Source organism: Mytilus trossulus, chromosome 13, assembly GCF_036588685.1.
Source record: "Mytilus trossulus isolate FHL-02 chromosome 13, PNRI_Mtr1.1.1.hap1, whole genome shotgun sequence".
Lineage (NCBI taxonomy): Eukaryota > Metazoa > Mollusca > Bivalvia > Mytilida > Mytilidae > Mytilus > Mytilus trossulus.
The window spans coordinates 33,657,660-33,678,513 of NC_086385.1; the positions used below are offsets into that span (position 1 = coordinate 33,657,660).

At 32.7% G+C, this 20,854-nt stretch overlaps 1 protein-coding gene across 2 annotated transcripts; it reads left to right on the plus strand.

Annotated features, from left to right (window-relative positions):
• Positions 1–296: 296 nt before the first annotated feature.
• On the plus strand, positions 297–17,367 carry LOC134694824 (uncharacterized). Of its 2 annotated transcripts, none has more exons than XM_063555887.1 (3): positions 297–432; positions 12,680–14,694; positions 15,944–17,367. In XM_063555887.1, exons 1-3 carry the CDS (start codon positions 395–397, stop codon positions 16,630–16,632), a joined length of 2,742 nt encoding a protein of 913 aa, XP_063411957.1. In that variant the 5' UTR covers positions 297–394; the 3' UTR covers positions 16,633–17,367. The 2 variants fall into 2 exon arrangements, with proteins under 2 accessions (XP_063411957.1, XP_063411956.1); XM_063555886.1 differs by lacking the exon at positions 297–432 and adding an exon at positions 12,377–12,448.
• The last annotated feature ends 3,487 nt before the right edge of the window (positions 17,368–20,854 follow it).

Sequence of the window (20,854 nt, forward strand, 5' to 3'; positions counted from 1 at the left end):
TGGCATTGTAATACAAAGTAATTTATGAAATTCATAATGTATACCAGGATTAAAATTTAGTATGTCAGATGTGTGTTTCGTTAAGTACGAAAGATTTAACAGTGACTCGCAAATAAATAAAAGTTTTAAAGGCCAAATAAAGAAAAAAAATAATTAAGATTCATGAACATGTATTTGTTTAGTAAACTACATAATATATTGATTATATAATACTTCAAAATCAACAGAGCCATGTTTTTGGAAAATTAAACTTTAAAAACCCAAACCTAAAGATTTCAATTCATTAATCGTTGTCACGTGACTTATGCATATTTGACCTTGTTATATTGATCAAATTTCATATGTCTAAAGTTATGGTTTTGAAATATTTTAAACATTTAAATGCAAAACATTGATGAATGAGCAAGGACAGGTCATGTCTTTTAAATGCACGTAAGTAGCAATAATTATAAGTACGAAAAAGAAAATGTTTATTTTAACATCAATTTAGTTAGTCTTAAAAGCAGGTTTCTTAAACTTTGTGTTCAGTGCAATTGTCCACCACAAGATGCAAAATTTTCAGAAAACGAAGAGGAGAGGAGAGCGTAGTGTAGCTTCCACCAAAGCCATCTTCTATGATCTCTAAAGTTAGTTTCCCCATGTTTTTGAGTGGACACTTCCAATTATTCGCATTGCAATTGTTTGAGGAGATTTATTATTTGTAATTTGTTTTGTAGTTTTTATTAGCATCATTAAATATCTTTGTAAAATGATAGAGAATATTGATAAACATATCGCTTTTAATCATAACATTACCAATTAAAAGACTAGTTTTCTTTGTTTTCTTGCTATTAAGTGCAATCGAATCTTTTATACAAATGTCTTTTATCTACCTTCATATAAATGTACACATAAACCCAGAAAAATCATTATCAGTGGCCTGTGTTTCAATATACCACTTTCGAGTTCATCCGTCACCGGCAAAAACTCGTCAATTATGCACGCCTTTATGACGTCATTTACCAGATAGAGGGGGTCGCCTGTATCCCTGCACTATTTACGTTCATCAAGCGTCTTAGTGATCGTCTTTGTGCAGGATAAACTAGAAGTAATGGTTGCTCTGTAGGTATTTACTGACAATTCCCTAATGACAACAGTGTTAATTGTCAATTTTCAGAATTCAATTTGCCGAATAATTCGTACAATATACAATTATAGTTTTCCAACCACTCGCTCAACATTGGAAGGAAGTGACGACGCCCCTAAACGCACATATGACGGTGATAAAGGCGCGTATAATTGACGAGTTTTTTTCCGGTGACGGATGAACTCGAAAGTGGTCTATTGTGACAATGTGTGCACAAACATTTTCACTTTTGTTGTTAATTTCTATTCTCAATTTCAATTGTACAATCAATTAATTTGTTTAATCAATGTATCGATCTTGCATGTAAGTGAATGGTGATTGAACAGAAGCTTGGAAAGTAGAATGTTTTAAATATTTTAAACTATAATATTGAAAGACCAAAGAGTGATATTTAATATTTTTAATTTATGTATCATGGATACTTTTGTTTGCTAACACAAAATATTTATAATGTTCTAGTTTGTGTTGCTTATATGAAATAGTTTACACCTATTGCCTGGGTGTGAGGGTAATAGCAAGTTTGTTGTCCCTGAGGTACCAACTGTAGCAACACAGACTAGAACATTATAAATATTTTGTGTTAGCAAACAAAAGTATCCATTATACTGAAAAACACAGCCATTAAGTGTTGTATATATATACCAAATAACTAATTTTCTAAAAGTGTATATATATCATCTGAAAGAAAAGAAAAATGTCACATAACTTTATATGCACACGACGAACTATTATACCTTTTTTGGAATTCGTTTTGTATTTATAAATATTACATTAATTTCAATCAAGACTAGAAATAATTGTGTTAAACTTTCCGTGCTTATAATAAATTCTAGCTAAAGTACACCGAACGCAAATTCACTTTTAATATACGGAGAGCGAACCCATACCATTTTTTGCTATATATCGTTTTGTTTTTGACATACATCAGGGCGTAAGTTTTCTGGTAGGAATTGTTTAACAAAGAGATAAAATGAAGATTTGTTTTAATTTAAAGTTTAAACGACATTCCACATACTGTTGAACCTTGATACGCCTTATTTATAAACTTCGCATTAGCTTTGTATTAATTAAAAATGATTGGGTTCAATGTTCTCGTTCTGTGTTTTAATATATAAAAGGCGACTAGATATCAATTAGTGAACATGAATTGGTTTCTTTACAATGGGCTTAATGAAAGATTCATTTGTTTGACCGATATGAATTGTTTCTTCATTTGCTTTGTCCATTTAACAGTTATGTTTCAAATCATGCTTGCTTGGTTTGTGAAACTATTCCTGTGACCATGCCGCCAATTCATATACATATATAAACAAATGAAACATTTTGAATACACGTTTTTTTTAAAGTTGTAGCATTATAATGCCATTACGATAATCGAATATATCGTTTTGTAATCAAAAAGCGTCAATATAACTTAACAATATAACATGTCGGAAAAAAGCTCTACAGAGCTTATGTTGTATTGTTATATGTATAACCGACTTTAAATAAATCTTTTATGCTTATACTTACATGTTGTAATGTATGAAAAGCCAACGGGGTCAAAATTCTTAATTCGTAACTTGTCAATTCGTAACTTGTAACTGTGTAATTTCTAAATTGTTAATTCATGAATTGTTAATTTGTAACTTGTTACTGTAAAATTCATAATGCTTAATTCGAAAATTGTCAAATTGTAACTTGCACCTTAGTAGTTTCAACATTCTTAATCGGTAATTTGTTACTTGTAACTGTGCAATTCCATAATGCTTCATTCGTTAATTGTCAATTTGAAACCTGTAGATTTCATAATTCTTTATTGGTAAATTGTCTCTTTGTATATTCATGTAATTTGTAACTTGTAACCTGTGACTTGTCGATTCGTGAATTGTCGATGTGTGAAATGTCGAAGTGTATTATTATTATTGATGTTTTGGGAGGCGACTTTCCTGCTATGGAACTTGCGCCCTAATTTCACTTATCGTTACTGTTTTTGAAGAATAAAAAAAACTTAGTGTTTTGTGTTTTGTTCACTACACGTGAGTTCCTAAGTTGTGAGTTTTTTCTTTTTTGTTCTTTTTTTTTTTTTTTCCAAGGCTTGAATGTATTGTGGTTTTACCTTTGTAAAATTCTGTAGATTTTTAAAATATTTATTTTGTCGTTCAAACTTTTGTTTCGTTGCATGGCTAATTACACAGATTGCTTTGATTTGTATGGTAGTAGTAGCTAATTAATATACATGAGTGTATAAAATGAATCTTAATGTCCATCGCTGATGATAGAGATTAGATAATGCTTCCCGATAGCCCGGTGTCAATTATTTAATGAAAAATTGCCAAATATATGTATGCGCCAGGTAAAAAAAGACTGTCGCATACTTATGTCACCTACATTGGGATTAATAAAAGAATTAAAAAAAAAAAAAATGTTAAATCCCCTAGATACCAATTAAAGAGACCAGTTTGAGTCATGGTCCCCTTGTTCAGTGAGGATTGTCGTGGTCTGTGTATTGACCCCGACTGCCCTCACTGACCATGAGACCACCGAATAATCAATCTGGTAATTAAATTTTGAACTGTAACCCACTGTTGACACCGTGACTACGGGAACTACTACTACCATACTGTTTGGACCCAGAGATTGGCGTCCTGTGGCCAATGAGGCATAGTGTGTGCAACTTTGCAGTATAATGTATAATGAAAGATACATGTGCAACCAGCAGTATTATTTTCATTTGTTATGCAGCATTTTAATTTTAAAATCTAAAATAAGTTTAACAAACATTTTATCCATTAACAAATTTTCTTTGTTGTTTTTTTTTTTTTTTTTTTTTTTTTTTTTTGTGGGGACAGATCTCAATGAGTTCTTCCTAATATAGGTAGACCCCAATTATTTTATGTAAAAGATAAAATCCATTTCCTGTACAAGTATTATAAAAGTAATACTTTTAGAGTATCATTCTATTCGTGCTCTTTACGTATGTATCAATTGGTAAAAAATTATATCCTGTTAGGATATTTTTTAATTGAAAGTTCTGTATTTGTAACTTTCTTAAACTGTCAAATAAAATAGATCGTTCTGCGTTATATAATTTGCAGTGTAATAAGAAATGTTCTACTGTTTCTTCAACACGACACTCCTCACACAATTTAGTGTCAGATATGCCTATTTTATAAAGATGTTTGTTCAATGGTATATAACCAGTTCTTAATTTAAAAATCAGTCTTTCTTTGTATCTGGACATTTTTGGTATTTTTATGTCAAAATTAATTTTTGGACTTATTTGATACAATGCTCTATCTTTCTCTTTATCCCATTCTTCTTGCCACATTTTTTTCATTAAATTTTTACACAATGTTTTAAAATCATCTTTAAACAACGGTACAAAGATATAAATATTTTGAAAACTTAATGCCTGTTTAGCATGAAAATCAGCCAACTCATTGCCTTGTATTCCTACATGACTCGGTATCCATTCAAAAATTATATTTGTACCTGAATGATACAATGATCTTAGTAAAAAATGAATGTCAAGTAAGAATTGATTTCTTATCTTGTTTAAAGGTATTTTCAGTGCTTGAAGCGCTGATAGAGAGTCTACAAAAATCACAACGTTAAAAGGTAAAAAGTCTTGTAACCATGATATACATAAATAAATTGCTGTCAATTCACACATAAAAATAGAAAGGTGATTGTTCAACTTAAATCCCTTATTGATTTTTAACTCTGGAATGACAAAGGCACAACCAGCATTGCTATTTGGATCTTTTGACCCGTCAGTGAACACTTTTAAATGGTGTTTATATTGAGTATCTATCATAATATTGGCTTCACTTTTAATTAAATGTGGTAAATCCTTTTTAGAAATATAATCTTTTAAATACATGTTTACTATAGGTACTGTAAAATGCCATGGGGGGATTGGACTTTCTCTATATATAACTACATTATTTTCTGAAAAATTATTTCCTTTTAGAGTATCTTTTGCAATTAATGTAAATGGTTTACGTTTAACAGTTTTATTATAAAATTCAAAAGTAGCAGTATCTTGAATTGATTTTTTGGCTGGATGGTTGTTTTCGAAAGTAGAAATATTTAAATATGATTTTGTTATTAACGCTTTTCTTCTGATTTCGTAAGGAGGGTCTCCCATTTCCACCTGAAGTGCTTTTAATGATGCTGACTTCATGGAACCTGTACATAGACGTAAAGATTGTGTTTGTACCTTATCTAAAATTTTCTTAATAGATGCAGAGGCTGTATTGTAAACCTCACAACCATAGTCAATTTTTGATCTTATTAAAGCAATATAAATTTTTCTTAGAGTATAACTTGTTGCTCCCCATTTCGTTCCCGTTAAAAGTTTCATACAGTTTAAAATTTTTGTACATCTTGTATTAATATACTGAACATGACTATTCCAAGTAAGATATCTATCAAAAATAATTCCAAGAAATTTAACTTCTTTAACAACTTCTAAAATGTGATTTCCTATTTTTAATATAATATTATTACAATTTGATTTCCTAGAAAAAATAACTGTGACTGTTTTTGAAGGTGAAAGTAAAAAACCCCAATTTGAGCACCATTTGCTTATACTATTCAAGTCTTCTTGAATTTTTTTCTGTAAAAATTTTAATGATGGTCCAGATTTCCAAATTGCCCCATCATCTGCAAATTGTGACATTTCACAATTTTTTAAACAGTCTGACATGTCATTAACCATAATATTAAAAAGTGTTGGACTTATACAACTTCCCTGGGGGGTACCATTTTCTAAAACAAAAATATCTGAAAAAGTGTTGTTTATACTTTATAATGTCGAAGTGTTAAATTTCCTCGTTGTATTATACTAACGATCATTATGACGACAGATGGCGCTCGGGTTCTTCTTCAGGGTATAAGCCTTTTGTAAGTAGGAGCACCGTCATATGGAATATATACCAAAGGAGTTTAAATCAATTATGTACAGCGCATACATATAAAAGATAACAAATGGATAAATTCGTTGTTTGCTCTATATGGCATGTATAACAGGGACTCGGTTTTATATTGATGTAACCATGGTTACCTCGTATAAACATGTTTGTTGCCAACCTAATTTTTGTTTTTGTTCTTTTTTCAATTGTTCATGAACATTAAAAATGTGTTAACTGTTGATATTTATAGCCTTTTTTCTTCTTTGCTGTGAATACCACTGTCACTCTAATATAATTGTAATCAATTTAACTATTGTAAGTTTATTGTCTTAATTTTGTATGCCATAACCATTTAATGTAAAGGTGTTTGTGCGAATAAAATATTGTCTATTGTCTATTGTACTGGTCACAAAACTGCAATGGGGTATGTCACTTACTAAATTATGAAGGTATATATAGATGTGTCGCTGGAACAGGCTTCCTTATCAACTTCGCAAATATATTACAGTCACTTGGCAAGACATTTCTAATTAATTATTAACCGGGTCAAAACAAGACTAAAAACATGAAATATAAGACGGTGCTGGGAAAATACTAATATTGTCATGGGCCCGCAAATTTTTGACTCAATGTATAATGGCAGAAATGGTTTGACAACCATCATTCATTAATATTATAATCTCAATATTAAAATTTCAGAAAAAAATGTAATTATCTAATGATATGTTTTAATACAAGAAACAAATGGACGAACAGTCTTTATTTATTTGGCTCCTGAGTAATGAACATAAATCAGGAATCTGATGTACAGTATTTGTCGTTTGTTTATGTAATTTATACGTGTTTCTCGTTTCTTGGTTTGTTTTTTTGTATATACATGTATTATACTGTTGGTTTTCCCGTTTGAATGGTTTTACACTAGTAATTTTGGGGCCCTTTATAGCCTGCTGCTTGGTGTGAGACAAGACTCCGTGTTGAAGGCCGTATCTTGACCTATAATGAGTTACTTTTATTAATTATTATTTGGATGGCGCTCATACCACATCTACCTATATCTATAAAAAAAATTTAATGATATCATATAAGTACTTTGCAAAACAAACTGAATGAAAAACTATTTTAAATGAGTCACTTTAATAGTTAATGTATACTATATATCAAAACTGTGTTGAATAAGCACTATTTTGTAAAAAAATCTAAAGGAACCAGAAAACTAATCGAGGCCCTAAAATTTGGAATAAAATCATATTGTCAACTTGAATGCGAGAAAACCGCATATATTCAAATGTTCAGGTCAATAATGGGATATAATTTGGTCAATAGTATGGGACCAGTTCACATCTTCAAACATCAATAAGCTTGAAAGAATATACCCACAACCTGTAAGATTTATAACATCGTATTACGGAAGCGTATTAGGGACATAGAAAAAATAAAATTGGCAGTGAACTTTTTTTTCAAAGTCGATATTTTGACATTTCAAATCTCAAAATTTCGACTTTAACTCGAAATTTTAACTTTTCTTATCTTGAAATTTTGACTTTCTAAAATCTTGAAATTTCTACCTTTTTTAAAACTGAAATTTCGACTTTTTCTAAACTCGAAATTTTGACTTCTTTTAAACTCAAAATTTCGATTTCTTTTAAACTCAAAATTTCGATTTTTTTTTTAAACTCGAAATTTCGACTTTTTCTAAACTCGAAATTTCGACCTTTTCTAAACTCGAAATTTCGACTTCTCTTAAACTCAAAATTTCGACTTCTTTTAAACTCAAAATTTCGACCTTTTCTAAACTCGAAATTTCGACTTCTTTTAAACTCAAAATTTCGACTGGTTTTAAACTCAAAATTTCGACTTTTTTAAAACTTAAAATTTCGGCTTTTCCTCAGTATTTATACGTTTGCGATTACCACATTCACAGTCATTTATATCAACGAGGCGGAGAGTCATTTACATCATAAACTTCATAATATAAAAAAGAAGATGTGGTATGATTGCCAATGAGACAACTATCTACAAAAGATTCATAAGCATATTTTAATAAACTAAAACATTTTAAAGAGGTTATTTTAGATAGAAAATATAGTTCTTGCCAAAGAATAAATAAAATATGTTTCACGTTCAAATACATATTTCAAGTCTGGACTTCAGATCAAGTAACCCCGCTATTCCGACACACCTATATTACGACATACTTTTATTCAACAGTCTAATATATAAAGACAAGGGTTAATAGTTGTGTTATAAGAATGCAAACTTCCAAAACTAGAAAACTGGGGCAGCTCATTGGTCGTTCTGAATATGCATGGCATTTTGGGCTACTTGATTTACCATTGTTTAAACAAGGCAAAGTCAGTGACTTGCTATTGGTATACCAAACAGGCCTTTGCAACTGTGATGCTAAATGTCCTCAGGTCTGACGATCCTATGACAGTGTCGTGGAAACTAAAACATGGAATATGCGGGGGGGGGGGGGGGAATTTTGTCAACATGCATGTTCTTTACGAATGGTTTCTTTAATATTAAATGCTAATCCATATCTTAAGAACAAAACCAGTTTCTGAATATAAATTGCCAAAATAAGTAAATGACGCTTTAATAATTTGCGTCCATGTCTACTCCTTCTAAAATTGTAATAACTGTTTGAATACTAACATCAAAGTTTTAAGAGTACTTAGAAAAAGTAAAAAAATTCGAGATTTCAAGTCGAAATTTTGAGATCAAAGTCGAAATTTCGATTTAAAAAAAAAAGTCGAAATTTTGTGTTTATTAAAATAAGTTGAAATTTCGAGTTTAAAATAAGTCGAAATTTCGAGTTTTAAAAAAAGTCGAAATTTTGTGTTTAAAATAAGTTGAAATTTCGAGTTTAAAATAAGTCGAAATTTTTAGTTTTAAATAAGTTGAAATTTCGAGTTTTAGATAAGTCGAAATTTCGAGTTTAAAGATAGGTCGACATTTCGAGTTTTAAAAAAGTCAAAATTTCGATTTTAGTGGAAATGTTGACTTTTTATAAGTTGAAATTTCGAGTTTGAAAAATGGCAAAATTTCGACTTTTTTAAAAGTCGAAATTTCAAGATTTTAGAAAGTCAAAATTTCAAGTTTAAGTCAAAATTTCGGGATTTGAAAAGTCAAAATTTCAAGTTAAAGTCAAAATTTCGAGATTTGAAAAGTCAAAATTTCAACTATGAAAAAAAAATGTTCACTACCAATTTTATTTTTTCTATGTCCCTAATACGCTTCCGTAATAACAGGAGAATACAAATCCAGAAAAGTTGGTGGCGTCTCGAACACGCTCACCAAACTGAAACTACACGTCAGAAGCTAATATTTCTGTACGAGGTGGTCGCAGAGATATAGAACCAGACAATTTAAAAAAAAAGCTCGTCCAATAAGAACACTAAATTGCTGCCAAGGGCCCGGTTTAACAATTATCAGTCAAGAAATGTTGTAAACAAACATGCAGATAAAAACTACACGAAGTGTCTTGAGATCTCAACGAGTAAAATACAACAATATTCGAACTCTTTTTTTCCTAAAGCAGTATTCAAATATAACTACATTAAGGAAGCGTACTGCGTAAAACGAGCATTGACAGCCGTTCAGAAATTATTCTCGTGAATCGTCAATACATCGATGGCGCTCTCTCTACCGTTGTTTTAAAGCCGGTATTTATATCCACAACGTTCTCCTACAGATATAGATAAAATGATCATGGAACTAGATCGAAATATACTAGGAGGTGTCCCCTCTATATATATATGTTTAATGACCATAATTGTATAACTATGAAACTGTTTATTTTCTACTACACGCGTCACCTACATAAATTTGAGAATGGAGCTGGGGAATGTGTCAAAGAGACAACAAGCCGACCATAGAGCAGACAACAAACGAAGGCCACCAATGGGTCTTCAATGCAACGAGGAACTCCCGCACTCAGAGGAGTCATTCCGCTGGCTCCTAAACAGATATGTTTACTAGTTCTGTAATACCAGACGTCATACTGAACTCCGAATTATACACAAGAAACAAAATTTAAAATAAAAATCATACAAGACTAACAAAGGCCAGTGTCTATTTGAAATCTCCCCCCCCCCCCCCCCCCACTTTTCCTAATACATGTACTCCCACTTTTAAAAAAATTGACGCCCTCTCCCTCTGACTTTTCAGAGAAAAGATCTTGACATATCACCATTTGCATGAAAGATGCAATTATCTCTTAAATGCCTACACTAATTATACCCCACGCAACGAAATTTCGGAGGGTGTAATGTTTTGACCCGTCCGTCCGTCTGTCTGTCTGCCGTACTGGCCGTACGTCAGTCCGTCGCCGGGTCATGTTTCTTGTCATCGCAACTCCTCTCAAACCACACAACAGAATTTTATGATAATAAGGACATACTAAGTAGATTTGCATATCAACAAGAAATTACAATTCAATTTTGTTTTCGAGAAGTTACGCCCCTTTGAACTTATGTGCTTCGATATACCTCTGCAACAGTTTATCGTCGCAACTCCTCTGAAACCACACCACAGAATTTCATAAACTTGTAGATAATAAGGACATACTATGTAGATGTATCATGATATTGACAGGAAATTATGATTCATTTTTTTTTTCTTATACAACTTTTTTTTCTTAAAGTAATCAGTTTATTTTTCCAGTGACAATGTGGGGACGTGGGGCATGTGAGCGCAGTCACTAAGGTTCTTTAGTTTTATTACTCCACGAAAATATTTGCACATTTTTTGGGGTTTGGCCAAAGGAATATGTATTTGATCATTTTTAGAGTTAAATGATAGCCTGGGATCCTGGCTGACTGCTCGAATAAAAAAGGCAGGCGGAATACAACCTGGTTTGTCAATAGGATATTAGGATTATATTGTTACGAATTCATTGCAAATGATATTTTATTTTCTATTTGACATGCAAAATTTTTTAGCTTTATTGATAAACATCGTGAATCATTTAAGTTAATTAACGATTGACAACATGTTAGATTTAGTAAAGTTGTCGGGCTATAAGGAGGTGTGGCATTAGGTGGGGTTAATATCGGAAGTACGGGGCATTAAGCAGCTGTTGAGATCGAGGGAATCGTGAATATTTTGGTCATTTTGGTTGTACATTTTTATTACGAAATCTGGTATAGCGGCAATTTTTAAGCTTCTTGAAAAGAAAAATTCAGAAGGCATATGTAATAATACATAAAATTGAGAATGGAAATGGGGAATGTGTCAAAAAGACAACAACCCGACAATAGAACCGACAACAGCAGAATAGAATATATATGTCATTCCTTTCCTGTCAGAATAAAATGGTCCGATATAGCATTGTATGATTAATAGAAATCGTTTATTACTAGTACATTTTTGTACCTGGGTTTCCCAGTAATGATATAGCTTTATAAATCCGACTATATTGTATTAGGTTTTGTCATTGATGAAGGCAGTAGGTTGCCTATAGTTGCTTATATCGACTTTATTTGTACTTCGCGTTGGTGGATAGTTGTATCATTGGCAATCATACGGTTTATTAACACATCTCCTTATTGTATATACTTGAATAATCCAGTCGTAATATTCCACAGACCAACGACTATTTCATTAACCCCGTAATAAGAAGAAATCAATTACGTTGAGGGACTGAACTATAGTCGGGATGGTTGTTTTGTTAATATAGTTTCCGTTCTCGAACAATAGTCCACGTCAGTAAACAAAATAAAACTGGGAGCCTGTAAACATGCAATTTTTTTTTGGATTTTTTTAGACGCATTTTCTGTAATTAATGGATTAAAATTACTTAGGTATATATTCCACATGGAGGTTCTCCGATTTACAGGAGGAATATACACCGACGAAAAACCCGAGCGCCATCTGTCGTCATAATGATCGTTAGCATAATACAACGAGGACATTTAACACTTCGACATTTCACACATCGACAATTCACGAATCGACAAGTGACATGTTACAAGTTACAAAACATCATTTAATATATACAAAAAGACAATTTACCAATAAAGAATTTTGAAATCTACAAGTTACAAATTGACAATTAACAAATGAGGAATGTTGATACAGAAAACTAGTTACAAATTGACAATTAACGAATGAAGCATTATGAAATTGCACAGTTACAAGTAACAAACTGACAATTTACCGATTAAGAATGTTGAAACTACAAAGTGCAAGTTACAAATTGACAATTTACGAATCAAGCATTATGAATTTAACAGTAACCAGTTACAAATTAACAATTTACGAATTAACAATTTAGAAATTACACAGTTACAAGTTACGAATTGACAAGTTACGAATTAAGAATTTTGACCTCGTTGGCTTTCCATAGTAATGAAGGGCAAAATATGCATCGATCAACAATTTGGCACCCAATGCAATTACAAAAAAAGAAGAATTCAGATCAGTGAGTAAGATAAAAAAAAAATGTCTGACATGCATTTTTCATAACAAAATATACAGATGTTTCTGTATAATTACTATTGAAATCATATCAAATTTTCGCCATCTTCTCTCAAACTTACTTCTTGCGCATCAATTGTATTTTATTCTTGACATCTCTATCTATGATAGCACACATGTGTCTATGTCGGAGTAGTACACTTACATTTTTTTAATTATATATATTTTTTTTTAGATATTTTGCAATCGTTGTCCTGCTGACCATACAACAAGCAAAATTACAAACGACAGATAAAGAATGGTTTGACCGTTTTCTAAGGACAGGAGAGGCATGCAAAAGTAACACGTGTCAACTCGGTGATTCAACATGTGAATGTTTCTTAACAATAGATCATGCTTTAACAATGAGGTATAGAGGAGAAGGTCAACCGGCAGTCTTACTAAGACCAGATAAAGGAAAAGCTGTAAGAGTTAAAAATGGAGAGCCGTTTGAACGATCGCTTGAAGATACGTTCATACTCGCAGATGGATACAAGTCACGAATTGTTATTGTCGTCAATGGAAAATTCCCAGGACCTACCATAACAGCTAGAGAAGGCCAAGAAGTGATAGTTCATGTTCGAAATCTGATGCATACAGATAGCACGACAATTCATTGGCATGGGCTGCATCAAAAGAAGACCCCTTGGTCAGATGGTGTTGCATTTGTAACACAGTGTCCTATTTTACCGGGCCAAAACTATACATATAAATTCAACGCGAAGCCGTTTGGAACTAGTTTTTATCATGCTCATATAGGGGACCAGAGGACGATGGGATTATATGGTCCCCTGGTAATAATACCAACACCGGGACAAAAAATATCGTCGCAACAAGAAAAAGACGAGTTTTTTGTAGCTATTATACAAGATTGGAATCATGACGACGATGAAGATGCATTGTACCAAAAAATGATTTGGGGTGTTTTCGACAGCTCAGGTAAATATGTTAATGAAACTAAAGATCCGTCTGGCGCACGATATAGTCGTTTTAAATGTCATTCCGGTCTGATTAATGGAAGAGGACGCTTTTATCGTTCGTCAACAGAACACAACGAAGTTCCATTGACACGCTTTGAAGTGGAGCAAAATAAGGACTATCGATTTAGAGTAATAAGTGCCGCCACCTTATATCCATTTCGCGTTTTTGTTGAGAGACATAGACCAATTTATATTGTGGCTTCTGACGGATTTGAAATAGGTAAAACGGAGGTAGAATCATTTATTATTCACCCAGGTGAAAGAATTGATTTTTTGTTAAATGCCGATGAGCCTCCTGGTACATATTTACTGGTTGCCGAGACGTTAGAGGTATATTCAGAAAACGAATACCATGCAGCCGAAGCTATAATTCATTATCAAAATGCAGAAATTAATCTTAACCCACCAAAGGCCGTCCGGCATACATGTGATAGCTCTGGTACTACATGTCGAGTTTTTAATTGTCCGTTTACACAGTTTTCAAGCACACAACAAATAAAGTGTGTCACTTTTAATGACGTAAGTTCAATAGATCCAAATTCAAACACGGATGAGGTCAAGTCAGATAAAGTTGTCGAACTGTTTTTCAATTTTGCGTTTCCAGGGGAGAACGGCTACACCCCTGGATCGGTAAACGGACACCAGTTTTTACCACCCACAGTAGCTGCATATGCGCAACCGGAACTGGTTGACTACGATTGTAACGCATGTAACGCATCTACGATATGTGAGTGCACATATGCCGTAACCATTGACATCGAAAACAAAGATCTAGTTTATCAGTTTGTTATGACAAATATAGGTGGAGGTGCCGGTTGGTCACATCCAGTTCATTTGCATGGACATTCGTTTTACGTCATGAAAATGGTGTTCGCTACTTATGACAATGACGGCCAACTTATGCAAAATGGTACCCAGGACAACATCGACATTATTTGTCCTGATAGTAAAAACTTTTGCTCTGACGCAAAATGGAGAAATGAAAATTGGACAGAAGGAAGACATCCCGATTTAAACTGGAACAATCCTCCTCAAAAAGACACGATTATTATACCCTCTGGTGGATATGTTATCATACGATTCAAGGCAGACAACCCTGGTGTTTGGTTCTTTCACTGCCATATTGACCTACATAACACCAATGGTATGGGCATGATAATTAGGGAGTCACCAAATAATCAACCACCGGTGCCGGACAAGTTCCCAAAGTGTGGTAGTTTTCTAAATGATGGTAAGTTTGCTTGTATTATTCATATATATATATATATATATATACATAAAGAGAAGATGTGGTATGATTGCTAATGAGAAATTCTCCACAAGAGACAACAATAACACAGAATTTAACGACTATACTGGATTTAAAAAAAAATAAGCAACACGACGGGTGCCACGTGTGGAGTAAGATCTGCTTACCCTTCGGGAGCAACTGATATCTCTCCTAGTTTTTGGTAAGGTTCGTGTTTCTTATTATTTAGTTTTCTAGGTTGTGTCATGTGAACTATTGTTTGTCTGTTTGTCGTTTTCATTTTTAGCCATGGCATTATCAGTTTATTTTCGATTTATGAAGTTGACTGTTCCTCTAGTATCTTTCGTCCCTCTTTTTTTTAAAGACTATAGGTCACCATACAACCTTCAACAATAAACAAAGTGTTGACAAACCGTATATAAGTGAACTCATTTGTTTGTCTAAATTGAGTAATCTAAATGATGGAATATTAAAAGACATTATCTTTATTCATTGGTCCAACTGATTGTGACTTCTTGTATAGTAATATTTATTTTGATTGCTACGAACTTCTACATTAAAAGGGAGGTGTCACAGCAAATATTACAAATTGCCTAACAAGAGTGAATAAATCATGCTAACAATTGTATTTGAACTCTTTTATTTTTGATGTTCTTTGAATCTTTATGATTTCTTATAATGACAGCTGAAACTAACGTATCAAAAAGATTTGTAAGCGAATATTTGAAAACGTATCTGAAAAAAAAGATCAGTTTCTTCATCAGGATGATTAAAAAACAAATATTTGTGACATGACGTATAATGCAGTGTTTTGTACTTCCTCAATTTGTCTTTGAAACAATCATTTTTCCACAGAAAACGTCTTTTCATAAAATATCCAAACTCAGGGGATTGGTTTCAATACGTTACATTGTACGTATACGATCGACTTCACGCCACGCGTGCCTAATCGACAGACTACCAGTAAAATTTAAAAAAAACTCTTTGCTTCAACGTATCCCCAGTTGTACTACCATCTTCTAGTTCGTAAAAAATAAACTGAATAAATAAAAACCTTATTTAACAAACTTTACCCATTTAACCTTTTTTTGTGGTAAGATGTCATGGTATTCAATTAAGTAAAAACCACCAGAACAATCAAAGATATAATCGGTGTACATGTAGTTTGAGGGAGAAATCTTCTGTTTTTCGGTCTGATCCAACTTAACACGCATTCATTTTGATTTTGTAGGTAAAATTAGAGAGGACGATGGTGGCGACGATGACGGCGGTGCGTCATGTTTTAGTGCGACGTCAACCGTGTTCACAGAAAGTAGAGGATACATAACATTGAACAATTTGACGATAGGAGAAAAAGTATTGTCTATGAACAAAAATAATGAATTACATTTTAGCGAGGTGATAATGTTCCTTCACCGAGATGTTCATTCACAATCAGTGTTCCTTATTGTTGAAACAGAGAGCAGACACAAGCTATACATCAGCAAGAAACATTTGATTTATATCGCTGATTCACCTTCATATATAACTTTGAGACCAACCTTAGCAGAGTCAATCAGAGTTGGTCAATATATTTTGGGTATTTCCTCATCCAAAGATGCATCACTAAAGTTTTCAAAAGTAGTGAGGGTCGACCATGTAACTAGGAATGGTGTTTTTGCACCTTTAACAGAAGATGGCAAAATTATTGTGGATGGAGTTCTCGCTTCGTGTTATGCAAATATCTACAGTGATGATTTAGCTCATTTTGCATTTTTACCAGCAAGATCATTTTATTCGCTGAACAAGCATCTTATTTATCCTATGATTGGTCTAAACTCAACAGGCTTTATATCAGAAGGTATACATTGGTATGCTGATGCCCTTTTGTATTTGGGAAAATTATTGTATGGCACACAAAATCTTGTTTTGTCAATTTGACGATAAACATTCGTCTGAAAATATTTCTGAAACTATGATACGTACTCAATGAAACTTATGATATCTCTTTACATTTAAGTGATTTTTTTTACATATTGTATAGTAATAACATATATATTAATGTTACATATGTTTCTGCACCATATGCGCATTTTGACAAAAAGTGTCTCTTCAGTGTTGCTCGAGATCAAATATTTGAAAATCAAACGCGTATCAAAAAGATGAAGATCTAAAGTATTATCTTAAAAGGAACAAAAAGTAGAGCCAAATCCGGCCAAGGAAACAGAGCCTTTTAGAACAGTCGTAAGATTATTTTTTTTGCTTTTATTTGGTTTAAACATTAACAAATACTATTAAAAGCTTCAAGAAATGTAAATCTATATTTAAAGTACTGAATTATTAGAAATTTTATTATTTGCACATTATATTTAAAATAACGTTTCTCTCAACTGGTTAGAATTTAATGTTTACGAATTTGCATGATCAACCTATGACAGTACTACATACAATTCTTTATTTTTAATTTACAAAATATCCATGTGGAGTGCGTTTCCCCACTTTCTGTTGTAGTTAGTCAACACATAGTTCATTGTTCAATATAAAACTGAATAAGACACAAGTTTGAAAACTTTGTAACGTTTTTTTGCAAATATTGGCACTGATTTCCTTTTTTAAAACTAAAATAATTTATTACTGTTGCATGTACCAATAAGTACCGATTGCTTTAATTAAACATACATGTAAGAATAAGCATATAGTATTCATCATTTAAAGTTTTAAGTTGTGTTTTATATTATGACTATTTGTATATTATGCTTCCCATACTAACGGTTTTATTATAATATTCCTTTTTATCAATATATATATTTAATAAAAGATTAATCAATTGAACAGATGCTTTATTTCTATCACTTTGAACCTATCAAAAATTAAAATCACAAAAATACTGAACTTAGAGGAAAATAAATTCCAAAAGTCAATAACCACTGGCAAAATCAATTAACAAAACATATCAAAACGATTGGACAAGAACTGTCATATTCCTGACTTTGTACAGGCATTTTCAATTGTAGAAAACGGTGGATTAAACCTGTTTTTATAGCGCTAACCCTCTCACAACCAACTGATGATAAAAGAAAATTAAGAATGTCCTTACTTGAATTTCTTTTTAATCAAGAATTTAAAATTGAAACTACAAATCAAAAGAGCATTAGGTTAGGAACAAAGTATGCTAAAAATATTGATTATGGATTGATAAAGAGATACTTGAGATTTAAGATACGGCGTGAATCGGCTGACACAGACTTGACCAAATATTTGCATTCAAGTTGATACTATTTGAGTCTTAAATCATAAAGAAAAAAATCTAGAATCTGCTTCATTTTTAGTAAATGACATTGTATGAGCTACATGTATTAAAGCAATATATGAAAAGGGTGTTATGGTGCAAATAATTTGTATCATAGGGAAAAAAACCAAGGAAACCGAACAGCTGATACGAAATCAAAAACATCACTTAAGTGCATCCTTAATGCAGACAAATAATCTTACTACACTAGTGAAATATCCCAGTTCTGTGTGTGTTAGTGTGTGTTTTTTTTAAACAACTTTTAACTTTTCTTTTCATTGCTAACATTATCGTGCTAAATATGATTTTCATCCAGCTAAAATAATCTAACACCTGGAGGACCATGTTGATAGAACATACCAGACAAATTACAAAATGGCTTCAAGGTATTTAGTCATATTAAGAAGTATGTAAATAAAGGCAACAGAAGTATACCGCTGTTCGAAATTCATAAATCGATTGAGAGCAAATCCGGGTTACAAACTAAAACCGAGTGAAACGCATCAAATATTAGAGGAGAACTACGAGACAACAGAAACATAACATTAAAATGTTACACCCACAGAAACGAACTATAATGTAACAATTGCTATTTTCCTAACTTGGTACAGGACATTTTAAGAAAAAATGGTTGGTTGAACCTGGTTTTGTTGCATGAAAAACCGCCTGCTTTAATGACAATGTTAAATATAACATTACAATTACAGCATTATATGACACATGTGAGTGGCTAGGGTTAAAAAAATGTGTTGTCAACTATAATTAAAGCAAAATTTGCCTTCCAGCAACGCCTGTATAGGAAAACCATTTTGATCAGCTGATACGATATTCCAGAGCTTGAATTTCTTATCACGACTTACTTGATTGACGTTTTCTGCATACACGATAGATATAAATCGTTGAAGATGAGACCAGCCCTTCGACAATATTACGAACGCTATCACGTGTTGACTGAATGTTAGGATATATACGTTTTTCAGATTGTTCCAACAAACTTATCACTGGGCAAATACTTTCACAAGCCGCACGATTGGTGCCACATGAGGAGGAATATTTGCTTACCCTAGCGGAGCACACCAGTTCAGTTTTGGTGAGGTTCGTGTTCCTCAGTACTTAGTTTTCTATGCTGTGGTTGATGCTTAATAACTATTTTGATCTGAGCGTCACTGATGAGTCTTATATAAACCTAACGCGCGTCTTGCGTATTAAATTATAATCCTGGTACCTTTGATGAGTATTCCTTTTTTTTGTTTTTTGTTTTTGTGTATGCCATGATATTGCTAGTTTCTTTTCGATTAGTAAGTTTGAATATTTGGTAACTTTTTGCATCTTTTCCATGCCTTCCGGTAGAAAAGTTTTCTGACAAATTATACAAAATTAAAATATTTCGAAAATACCCTTAACTGGAATTTTCTCCTTGTAAATAAAAAATTCTTAGCAAAATGGTAATGATCCAAAAGAGTGTAAAAGATGTTAACTTCAAAAATGATAATCTACATCTGCAAATTTCTACTGATTGTTAACTTTACCCGTCCATGTCCATAATTTAAACAAGCTGAAATATACTTTTATACTCATTTTATTTAGTTTAATTTATTTTCCAACCACTAAATGACGTGGGCTGATGAGCACTATTATATTACTTAATATTCTGCCTCGAACTCCTCCTGTCGGACTTGTTCGTATATAGACAACATCTCCTTGGTTCACTACTGCTACGCCAATGCCCGTCACTGTATGCTCATCATTGATTTCTTGACTTTTCGTTAATATGCTTCCAAAAGGTACATAATTAATCACTATTTCGGTATAAACAAAACCATGGTAGTCTGCAATGATAGTCCAGGTAAACACGTATATGCCATGGTCTGGTGAAGTGAACAGTCCACTGTTTGTATTGTAAGCGGATCTAACGTTAGTCTTCGCTATGTCAAAGATAAGAGTCTGGTGACTCCCTGGTTTTAATTCATGCGAGTCCATGTAAGCATAGAAAGCTACCATGTTGCTAGAATCAGTATCTAAAAAAATAAATATCATTGAAATGCTGCCTGTTTTTCTTATAGCAGTAGGAAACTCAACATTCATAATTTTATACTACTTTTGAAAACAAATCTGAAACATGTTACATTATTATGGCAAATATAAAAGAGGGACGAAATATACCAAAGGGACAGTCAAACTCATAAATCTAAAACAAACTGACAACACCATGGTTAAAAATGAAAAAGACAAACAGAAAAACAATAGTACACATGACACAACACATAAAACTAAAGGACAAACAACACGAACCCCATCAAAAACCAGGGGCGACCCCAGGTGCTCCGGAAGGGAAAACAGACCCCGCTCCACACGCGGCAACCGCCGCGCCGTCTATGCGATTACAAATCCGGTAAATAGTCCAACTCGGTAGGTCACATTCATGAAAGGGAAGGGGACCGCAGCCACGACGTAAGGAACATATCCGATATCATTTGTGAAACGGATATTCCATAACGGTCAACCAACTCGTGATGGCGTCCGTAAAATTTACGAAGGGATGATTTCAACTCCACCATTTGGAACTCTTGGTTTAATAGCTTCCTTGTGAGCAGTAACACTCTATCAACAAAATGATAGGAAATGCAAGCACGGGAATATCGTATTAATTGATATATATATACCCCGTATGCAGGTGCTCCTGGAATGTTGCTACTTAGAAATGGAAAATTCACAATTGGAAAGCTGAAATCTTCTCTTTTTTTCTCGTAAAGTTTTGTTTTCAACCGACCCTCATTGTCAATTTCTAGATGTAAGTCAAGATATGAAGCCGACTTAACTATATAAAGCTAAGCTTACAAATGCAGGACAACTTTCAAACTTTCTTTAGAATTT